This window comes from Euprymna scolopes, chromosome 5 (assembly GCF_053919585.1).
Source record: "Euprymna scolopes isolate OS-2025 chromosome 5, ASM5391958v1, whole genome shotgun sequence".
Classification (NCBI taxonomy): domain Eukaryota; kingdom Metazoa; phylum Mollusca; class Cephalopoda; order Sepiida; family Sepiolidae; genus Euprymna; species Euprymna scolopes.
This window is the reverse complement of record NC_136486.1, coordinates 80,247,568-80,258,636: the sequence shown is the minus strand read 5'-3', so window position 1 is coordinate 80,258,636 and position 11,069 is coordinate 80,247,568. Positions and strand designations below refer to the sequence as shown.

General features: G+C 36.2%; 2 protein-coding genes across 5 annotated transcripts in view; one reads left to right on the top strand and one right to left on the bottom strand.

Annotated features, from left to right (window-relative positions):
- Positions 1-9,412, bottom strand: part of LOC145276877 (uncharacterized) — a 244,398-nt gene extending 234,986 nt beyond the window's left edge. The window contains exon 1 of the mRNA XM_080128295.1: positions 9,260-9,412. The gene's annotated coding sequence lies outside the window, so the exon portion shown is untranslated. The remainder of the gene's footprint in view (positions 1-9,259) is intronic.
- Positions 1-11,069, top strand: part of LOC145276878 (protein canopy homolog 2-like) — a 318,296-nt gene that overhangs the window by 167,523 nt on the left and 139,704 nt on the right. Inside the window, exon 1 of one of the 4 annotated variants that reach the window (XM_080128297.1) lies at positions 9,426-9,452. The exons of the other annotated variants lie outside the window; for them this stretch is intronic. Coding sequence (XP_079984423.1) covers positions 9,441-9,452 — 12 coding nt within the window. The 5' untranslated portion in view covers positions 9,426-9,440. Of the gene's footprint in view, positions 1-9,425; positions 9,453-11,069 lie in introns of those variants that run through there. 4 annotated transcript variants of the gene reach the window in all.

Genomic DNA, 11,069 nt, shown 5'->3' with positions numbered 1-11,069 from the left:
TATTCTTATAGCAAGTCCTATATCTTATTTAGACATAAAAAATTAGTTTGATTCAAAAACTTTTAAAAAAATATTTAAATTTTATTTTGATCTTCAGCGAAATTTACAAAAATTGGATCAAGAGTGTTTTTTGGATGCTTGGTAAAAGTGGCACTGGAAAAAATGACACGGTAAAAATGGCATCAGTAAAAATGGCAAAAGTGAATAAATAGGTAAAAATGGCAAAAGAACAACGGAAAATTAGGATTGTTTGAAAAGTGTTGGCTAAGCTCCCATTCCTCAAGTTTAAAATAAGGCTCAGCCCCCTTAATTTTAGTTTGGATAATAATCTGAAAAAACACACTAAAAAAAAATATGGGGTCGGGTTTGGGCTTTCTCTTATTTCACCTTCATATTGAGGTAGTTCTGTGGTGCATATCTCTTCTGTACCCTGCTCTGCATTCTTGGGTAAGTCGCTCTGCACTTCATATGGCTGGTGTATTACTGATGTGAGTGGGGGTGTCTCTGCAGTTTTTTTCAAATCTACTCTATTCCGTCGATATAATTCCGCATCCACTTTTATATGGTATAATCGCTCATCCAGTCTCCGCCCTACTACTACTTTCCTCCACTCTTTTTGACCATTTATGTGTGGCTTGATCTGTACTGCATCTCCAGGATACAACGGTTTCAATGGTTTTACTTTGTGGTTGAAAGAATGTTCTTGCCTCCTGCGGTCTTGCTTCACCATTTTTCTTAGATTTTTTGGGTAATTCTGGTTTGAGTATATCCTCTCTGGTTGGGAGAAGTATTTTTGTTCTCCTTGACATTAGCTTCTGAGCTGGTGGTAAGAGACCCCTGCCTGACATATTCCTGTGATCCAACATTGCTAGGTATGGGTCAGCCTTATCTTCCATCGCTTTCCGGAAAAGGTTTTTTGCCATCTTTACTGCAGATTCCACCTTACCACTTGCCTTGTATGGACTGACCGGTGTATGTGTAAAACACCACTTTTTTGCAAAGGTAGAAAATTCCTGGCTACTAAACTGAGGTCCATTATCAGTTACCACCTAATCTGGTATTCCATGTCGTGCAAAATGGTGTTTTAGTTTAGTTATCACTGTCTCTGCTTGTATTGAGAAGATGATCGATTTCCCAAAAGTTGCTCATGTAGTCAACTGTGCAGAGATAGTCTCTATCTACAAACTTAAAGAGATCTATTCCCACTTTCGCCCAGGGTCTGTCAGGAACTTCTTGGACCCTTAATAGTTCTGCCGGATTGGCTACTTCATATTTTTTACACGCGAGGCATTTTGAAACATAGTCCCTTATGTCACTGTTCATATTTGGCCAATACAAACATTCTCTTGCGGAAAAGGTTTTTTGCCATCTTTACTGCAGATTCCACCTTACCATTTGCCTTGCTATTTTATGGACTGACTGGTGTATGTGTAAAACACCACTTTTTTGCAAAGGTAGAAAATTCCTGGCTACTAAACTGAGGCCCATTATCAGTTACCACCTAATCTGGTATTCCATGTCGTGCAAAATGGTGTTTCAGTTTAGTTATCACTGTCTTTGCTTGTGTATTGAGAAAATGATCTATTCCCACTTTCGCCCAGGGTCTGTCAGGAAGTTCATGGACCCTTAATGGTTCTGCTGGATTGGCTACTTCATATTTTCTACACGTGGGGCATTTTGAAACATAGTCCCTTATGTCACTGTTCATATTTAGCCAATACAAGCATTCTCTTGCTCTTCTGCAACATCCCTCTACTCCCAGGTGTGTGGAATGAAGCTTTTCTTTCAACACTCCCTGCTGTGTCAGTGGGACCACTACCCGGTTTCCTCTGAAAATTAACCCATCTTGCACTGTTCTTTCACTCCGCATATTAAAATATGGTCTCACCTCTGGGTCAAGATGTATTTTGTCTTCCGGCCATCCTTCCAGAATTACTTGTTGCAACTGTTGCATGCTTCTGTCTTCTTTCGTGGCTGAGCACAGTTCAAGCAGCCTTCTCTGTTACAGGAATGTATTCTGCTTCCTTGACATCATCTTCATTGTCCATATATTCACCGCCCAATCCATAGATGTATGGTCTAGATAGCATGTCTGCAAGGAACATTTTCTTACCTGTATGGTACAGAACTGTAACATCGTAAAATTGTAGTCGCATCAGTATGTTTTGCAGTCGTTTTGGGCATTTCACCAATTCTTTTTTCATGATCGCTTCCAGTGGCCTATGATCACTTAGTACTGTTATCTGTCGACGAAATGTATATTGGTGAAACCGTTCACATGCGTAGACTACTGCTAGTAGTTCCTTCTCAATCTGTGCATACCGAGTTTCTGTGTCAGTCAGTGCACAGCTGATATAAGCTAGTGGTTGACCCTCTTGCAGTAATGCAGCCCCCATGGCCTTCTCACTTGCATCGCATTGAATGACCAAAGATTTGTTGGGGTCATAGTACCTTAATACTGGTGCCTCACTCAGTAACTCTTTAATTTTCTCAAAAGCCTCTTCATGACTTTGGGACCATGTCCATAGCACATCTGCCTTCATTAAATTTCTAATTGGGGCCATCACGTCAGATATGTGTGGTAGAAATTTTGCTAGGTAATTTAGGAATCCAACCAATCGGTGCACTCCCTTCACATCTGTTGGGCACAGCATCTCTTTTATGGCTCTCACCTTCCCAGGATCAGGACGTAAACCATCACTGGTAATCATGTGTCCCTGGAAAGATATAGACGTTTGTCGTAGGTTCAATTTTTCAGCATTCAATCGCATCCCACGATCACATCTCTGCAACAGTTTCCTGAGTTTTTGGTCATGATCAATTCTTGCTTCTTCCATCGTTTTACCCTTCCCAATCACCGCTTTGTTAACCACCCTCTCTAAATCGGACACATTGTCAAAAAGGGTTTTTTGAAATATCTCCGGTGCTGGAGCAATACCAAAAGGTAAAACTTTCCACCGGAACCTACCATATGGTGTAGAAAATGTTAAGCGATTGCTGGCTTCATCTAATTTTACATGCTAAAACCCATCTAGTAGATCCTGGTTAGAAAATACTTTGCTGTCAGCCAGTTCTGGTAATAAATCGTCCAGTGTAGGTAACTGAAAATGTTCCCTCTTCAAAGCTTTATTCAGTGGTCTTGGGTCTATGCATATCTGTAGGCTTCCATTTTTCTTAACTACCAGTGCTAAAGCACTTACCCATGGTGTTGGCTCACTCACTGGTTCAATAACATTCTTAACCAGTTTTTCTAACTCAACTTTTAACTTGTCCTTAAGTGTCACTGGTATTATCCGTGTTGCTGCAACATTTGGTGTTACTCCTGGATCCACCTGCAAATGTACCTCTCCTGGTAATTGACCCAATTCTCCCTTGAACACATCTCTGAAGTCATTGATAATGCTGTCTTAGTACTGGCTGCTGGATTCATTCATTTGAGAAACTTTGACAACCATTTTGAATTTGTCGTTATTGATTGTGACAAGTTTCATTTTCTGGATTGCATTTGCTCCAAGTAAGGGATGGAAATCCTCTTTCACAATGACAAACTTGACTGCATATTTTTGTCCAGTTTTGGGGTTTATCATTTTTACTTGACACTCTCCCAATGGCTTCACTTCTGCTCCATTCCACATGACAAGAGTCTTATTAGTTTTTTCTAATCACGCGTTTCTCATTCAATATGTTCACGGACGCTCCACTATCGAGCTGAAAGAATTGGTTTTCCTTTCACCATCATTTCTGCTTTTATAATCTCCTAACCCGACAGCATTCACCCTTTATTTATTGTTACGCTGTCTACATGTCCATAGTCTGAACAACTACAACTGTCGTTTTCCTGGTCATAATGTTGGGTTTTGACCATCTGCACCTTCTTATTCCTTGATACTTTGCATTTCACGGCAAAGTGTTTTTTTCCCTTACATTTATAACAGGTTTTACAATTAACCTTATTCACTCCTTCAGGCCTTAGGATTCTGGACTAGACTGTAGCATTTTCAGACAGCTTACAAATGTCAATACATTTTTGTAAGTCTATCTTATTTTCAATAACTCAGCTTGTGTCTAGGGGTTGTGTATTCCCAGTACTACCTGATCTCTGAGTACTGATGAAACGCAATTGTCGCAAAAATTGCACGTTTTTATCAACGTCCGAAGTGCCGTAATGAAATATTCCACCGTCTTTGATTATCCTTGCTTTCTAGAATGAAATATGTAACGCTCGTAGGTTTCATTCTTTCTCCCATAGCATATTTATCGAATGTCTGAATAATTTCGGTGGGTGTTTTTTCATTCTCGGATGTTGAAAATTGAAACCTGTAGTAAACTTTCAGTGCGTCGTCTCCCAACATATGAAGCAAAAGTGCCCTCTGATATTGTAATGACTGTTTCGTCAAACACGTAATAATGGCGTAGTTATACCATTTCAGTTCAAACAACTTCCAATTCGCCGCTAAATTGTCTTCCATACATAGAGGCACTGGAGGCCTTATGCCAGCCATTGGTCTGTTTGTTTCTTCCACGTCCGCTTCCAAAAATTTTTTTTCCCGTCCATGTGACGCACATATAAATTACAATTTGAAAAAGAACAATACAGTTACTTATCTGTTTCTGCAAATAACTTTCCGCTTCTCTTTTCTACATCTTACTTGGACTGTTTCCATTCCCCCACTGCCGCCATGTGTCATTATCTTATTGAGGATGTCAATGGATTAGAAATGACAGAACAATCGATCGGCTTTTACATAATGGCATCATTCTGTTCTATTGTAGGTAAGGTAACATTTACCAACAAAATTATACATTTTCATTATTTTTTGCGAAAAATATTACTTTTAATCTTTGAAAAATAAATTAATAATTTTCTTTTAGTGAGCTAAATATTGGTAATATGCCATTAAATAGGAAATGCAAGAATCGATACCAAAAAAGAAAAAAAAGAACGATGAAAATACGATCATTTCTTTCGGCAATTTCTTGTTTATTCACATTGGTGGCCTAACCGTGATACTAGCTGTAGGAGTTGCTTTCAACACATACAACGCCTAAGTATTCCGAATCTGGTACTGACCAGCCGGGTTTGTTTTACTATACACATAGATTCGAAAAAGTTGTCAAAAACAAAAATATGAATAAATATTATCAAAGGGAAAATAAGTTACTCTTTTACATATCTGGAAAAGTTTTTAGTGGTTTTAATCGCTTTAAAACGTTTAATCGGTTCGAAAATTATAGTTTTTCGATATATTTGAAAAAGACAAATGGCAGCGGGCTCTAAGTTGAATAGCTACCGTAAGTTTGGAAAAATGAGTTCAAAAATTTGGTAAAATTTTACTTTAAGGCCCGTCTCACGTTCGTATAGAAGAAAATGTTTTTTTTTGTAGATTTCAGTGTGCTGAAAAAGAATATGAAAACCGTTTCCGTCGGAAATTTACCGTTTGCATGGTATGAACCCCGGAAGGTTGGAAGTACGCGCGAGCGCGCGCAAACATAAGCGAGCGTTTTCAATGGCGGAATCGCGCGTGCACTCGCGTACCTGACGGCCTTTTCACAGAGCAATAATAATGTTTGACGGAAAATTTCAAAGTAGATGAAAAACAAGAAAAATAAACAACTTTGCGGGGGAGGGGGGGGGGATGTCGGGAAGACACTTTTTTTTGTGGCGGACAAATCAGTTTTTTTTTTAGGGGGGGGTTAAGTTGGAATAGCATTAATAATCTCGGAAAGACTTTTTTTTTTTTTTTTAAAAACAATTCTTTTTTTTCAGTGGCGGCTGGCGGAGTGGCGGACAAATTACTTTTTTTTGGGGGGGGGGGGATAAGTCAGAATAGTTTAACATGGGTTTGTATTATTATTATATTGTAATGTAACATGCTTATTCAGCTCGAAAAACATGCAGTGTTTACCGATGTATTGGAAAATTCAAAATGGCGCCCGACACTCTCTTTAACATGGTAAGTTTGGGAAAAGGTGTTATAAATAATAAACTAAACAAAATACTATTAAAAAAACACCGAATATATGTCAACTTATGTCACGGTAACATATATTGAGCGAATTTCTAACAGTATTTTGTCTAGTTTATTATTTATAACATCTTTTCCTGAACTTACCGTGTTAAAGAGAGTGTCGGGCGCCATTTAATTTTCCAATACATCGGTAAACACTGTATGGTTTTCGAGCTGAATAAGCATGTTACATTGAATAAAAACACGAAAAATATATCCAGTTAGGTAGAAAAGTAACTTATCTTGCCTTTGATAACATATATTTGTTATATATTTGTTTTTTGACAACTTTTTCGAATCTATGTGTACAGTAATACAAACCCAAAATGTCAAAATGATAAACTTACATTATCTCCGTTGTTGGCAAATGTTCCTTGGCACGTGTAACCGGTGGCTGGGTAGGTGCTATAAACAAATATAACTTCCGGTGCAAATTAAACCCCACACCCCCACCCACCCCAATATATACGCAGAAGAATATTAAAGATTAAAGAATATTAAAGAATTTTCGAATTTTTCGAAATTATTGATTCTTTCTATAAATAATTATTCAGGTAATTAGAAGAGTAATTTTTTTTTTCAATGAATTAGTTTTCTGTTGCTACAATTAGCCCCCTCTCACCCATGCGTACTGAAGGTTCGAGGCTAACCCTTATCCCGCTCCCCTCGCCTCCCACGGAAGATTATCAATTAAAAATATAGCTGCTTGTACAGATTGCACGTTAGATTATTTTCAAACCATACATTTTTTTTATAATAATGATAAAGAGTCATTAAAACTTCTGAGAAGCCATGGCGTTCTCGCACGCAACATTAGATGCGATACATGCAGCAAAGAGTGCACCTTTAGAGAGGACAAGGGTCAGTGGAGATGCCGAGGGAGTTATCTTCTTCCAAAATCGAAAAAAAGAAGATATTGTAACTTCACCACAAGTGACTATAAAGGAACATTCCTTCAAGACTGCCGAATTGCACCCTGGAAAATAATTCTATTTGTTAACCATTGGCTTAGCAAGCATTGGGACCATGCTACAATGGTTAAATGTTTAAAAATATCGACCAAAACGTCTGTTGACTGGCGGTCGTTCTGCAGTGAAGTTACAGATTTTTGGTTTTCAGAACAAGAAGCCATCGGTGGCGCTAATGTCATTGTCGAAATAGACGAGACTTTAGTGGTACATGCCAAGTACAATAAAGGCCGTCCTTTATCCCAAATTTGGCTGTTTGGTGGGATAGAGAGACATAGCAAAAAAAAATTTGTTATTCCACTGGTGGGACCTGTCGGTGAAACGAGGGATCGAGGGACTCTCCTCCCAATTATATTAAAATATATACGTGCTGGGTCGACTATAATGAGTGACCGGTGGGGTGCCTACCATTCGCTCAAAGACCACGGGTACACTCACTATATGGTGAACCATTCAGAAAATTTCGTTGACCCAGCCAACTGCGATGTTCACACACAGAACATAGAGCGCCTATGGAGAGACATTAAAGAATGGGTTAAGCGCCCTGGCATTCGAAGTAAATATTTATACCAATACTTGGCCAGATACTTATTTGTGAAGGAATATGGCGAAGATGGAATTCTCCATCATTTTTTTCTTCATGCTGCACGCCTCTATCCCCCCCAACGTCCACGTCAGCGAGTGGAGCCTCCCCTCCCAATCATGGATGAATCATCAACCGATGAAGAAAATTAATGGATGATTTTGCCATTTTCTTTTAGGTTAACGCCCCACCCCTAAAAAAGTGTTTTGTCCACCACTGCAAAAAAAAAAAAAGTCTTTCTGACATGTATTTTAGTTTTAAGTTGACAAACTAAAATTATATTTTGATACATTTTCATACAATCTTTCTGTACAAAAAAAAATTATAAATGTTTTTATCATATTTATGAATCACTCATTTAAAGTTATATTTTGATACATTTTCATACAATCTTTCTGTACAAAAAAAAAATTATAAATGTTTTTATATTTATGAATCACTCATTTAAAATTATATTTTGATACATTTTCATACAATCTTTCTGTACAAAAAAAAATTATAAATGTTTTTATCATATTTATGAATCACTCATTTAAAGTTATATTTTGATACATTTTCATACAATCTTTCTGTACAAAAAAAAAATTATAAATGTTTTTATCATATTTATGAATCACTCAATGAAAAGAAATTATGGTAATATGAATACATTAAAATTATATTTTGATATATTTTTTATACAATAAATGTTTTGATTTTCATATATTTTGCGTTATTTCGTTACATGGTTTTGCGTTATCGTAGACACTTGTTTATATTTGAGGTCCACATAATGGCCAATAGAGGTCGTTTCTCTTTCAAAGAACAGGGCCTCTTTCGTCTACTTTTAAATTTTCTGCCAAAGATTTACCAGATTATTAATGCTATTCCAACTTAACCCCCCCCAAAAAAAACTGATTTGTCCGCCACAAAAAAAGTGTCTTTCCGACATCCCCCCCTCCCCCGCAAAGTTGTTTTATTTTTCTTGTTTTTCATCTACTTTGAAATTTTCCGCCAAACATTATTATTGCTCTGTGAAAACGCCGTCAGGTACGCGAGTGCGCGCGCGATTCCGCCATTGAAAAAGCTCGCTTATGTTTCCACGTGCTCCAACCTTCCGGGGTTCATACCATGCAAACGGTAAATTTCCGACGGAAACGGTTTTCATATTCTTTTTCAGCACACTGAAATCTACAAAAAAACATTTTCTTCTATACGAACGTGAGACGGGCCTTAAAGTAAAATAATACCAAAAATTTTTTAGTTTGAACTCATTTTCCCAAACTTAACATATTCAACTAAGAGCCTGCCGCCATTTGTCTTTTTCAAATATATCGAAAAACACTATAATTTTCGAACCGATTAAAACCACTAAAAACTTTTCCAGATATGTAGAAGAGTAACTTATTTTCCCTTTGATAATATTTATTTATATTTTTTTTTTTCGAATTCATGTGTATAGTAAAACAAGCCCGTTTTTTTTAATGGGGGAGGGGGTTCTTGCTAAAAATGGCCCAAATAATTATAAATATAGAACTTTGAAGAAAAACCGGCTGTCTTTAAGTTTGAAATAAAACAGCGCAAATACAAACTCGAATGAAAACAGATTATTTTGAGTGCGTACTGCGTCACACGTAAACTTATCCAATACGATGTTTCTTATTTTTATTAATGCTAATTCGAAACCGAAATTAATTGAAGAATATCTTAAGTTTACTTACCAAAATAAACAAGTTTGTTGGTTTTGAATGACAAATTTTAAATAAGTTGGTTTACCCCGCCAATCCGGAAGTAAGAGGAGACAATTCGAAAATACGAAAGAAGAGTTCATTTGTATTTATTTAATCGGCAATGGCGCATAACTCATTCGAGCCATTGTTCCTTGTCACTTCCGAGTAGACGATGACACAGAAAGTTAGTATACTCCCTTGAAAAAAAAGTTCAACGAGTTCTTGTTTGGGTACTCATCCACTTATTGATCCGTGCTGAAATAATAACGCTATTATTTAAAAAGCCATTCTTAACATGGGGAGGGGAGGATGTTTTGTACCTATTCTATACTTTAACCTTACAATTGAACAAAAAACTGGTTTCTATTACTGTTGTACACATAGATTCGAAAAAGTTGTCAAGAAACAAATAAATGTTATCAAAAGCAAGATAAGTTACTTTTCTACCAAACTGGGTATATTTTTTGTGTTTTTATTCAATGTAACATGTTTATTCAGCTTGAAAAACATAGTGTTTACCAATGTATTGGAAAATTCAAAATGGCGCCCGACTCTCTCTTTAACACGGTAAATTCGGGAAAAGGTGTTATAAATAATAAACTAAACAAAATACTATTAAAAAACACTGAATATATGTCAACATATGTCATGGTAACATATATTGAGCGAATTTCTAACAGTATTTTGTCTAGTTTATTATTTATAACACCTTTTCCCGAACTTACCGTGTTAAAGAGACTCGGGCGCCATTTTGAATTTTCCAATACATCGGTAAACACTGTATGCTTTTCGAGCTGAATAAACATGTTACATTGAATAAAAACACGAAAAATATATCCAATTTGGTAGAAAATTAACTTATCTTGCCGTTGATAATATCTATTCGTTATATATTTGTTTTTTGACAACTTTTTCGAATCTATGTGTACAGTAATACAACCCCCCCCAAAAAAAAAATTATCATAAAACTTTAATTAAACTTGGAAATACGATTTAAAAAATAGCGCGGATCAGTAAGTGCACATTATTGCCACTTTTGTTTGTTTCATGTCAATATTGTTTTTAAATATAATGAATAAAAATATCCGTAAACAGTTTTTAGCAAATGTGCATTTCTGCGGCGTAAATTATTTGACACAAAAATTTATAAAAATTATTTATTTTTATATAAAACACATTATTAGACCCTCCTCAGACTGAAATAAAACCCGAAAAAATTGCATTTTTATTATTTTTATCAACATTTTATTATTAGACTAAATGTACGACAATCGAAGCTACCATCTTGTTTTGAAAATTTGGCCTTTTTTACGCTCTTGCATGGAACCATGATTTTGGCCGACGGTTTTTTTTGGGGGGGGGGGGGTCGTTTTCTAAATATGTACTTCAAGTGCGTAAATTATTAAGACATTGGTGGCCATTTTACATATTGCCATTCTTTTTTTCCAAATTATGTTTTTCTTTTGTCTGTTTTTTTTTTTTTTTTAAATAAAACATGGACACCAAAAATCATGGTCCCATGAAAATATCCTCCCCAAAATAAAAATAAAAAACAATAATTTGAAAAAAAAAAAAAAAAAAAGCAATATGAAAAATAAAAATGGCCACCAATGTCTTAATAATTTACGCACTTGAAGTGCACGTTTAGAAAAAGCCCCCCCCGCTCCCCCCCAAAAATGGCGGCCAAAATCATGGTTCCATGCAAGAGCGTAAAAAAGGCCAAATTTGAAGAGTCAACTAACAACAAATTAATAATTTAGATGAAATACTTTTCGAATTAGGGCAACATTTTTTTTTCAAA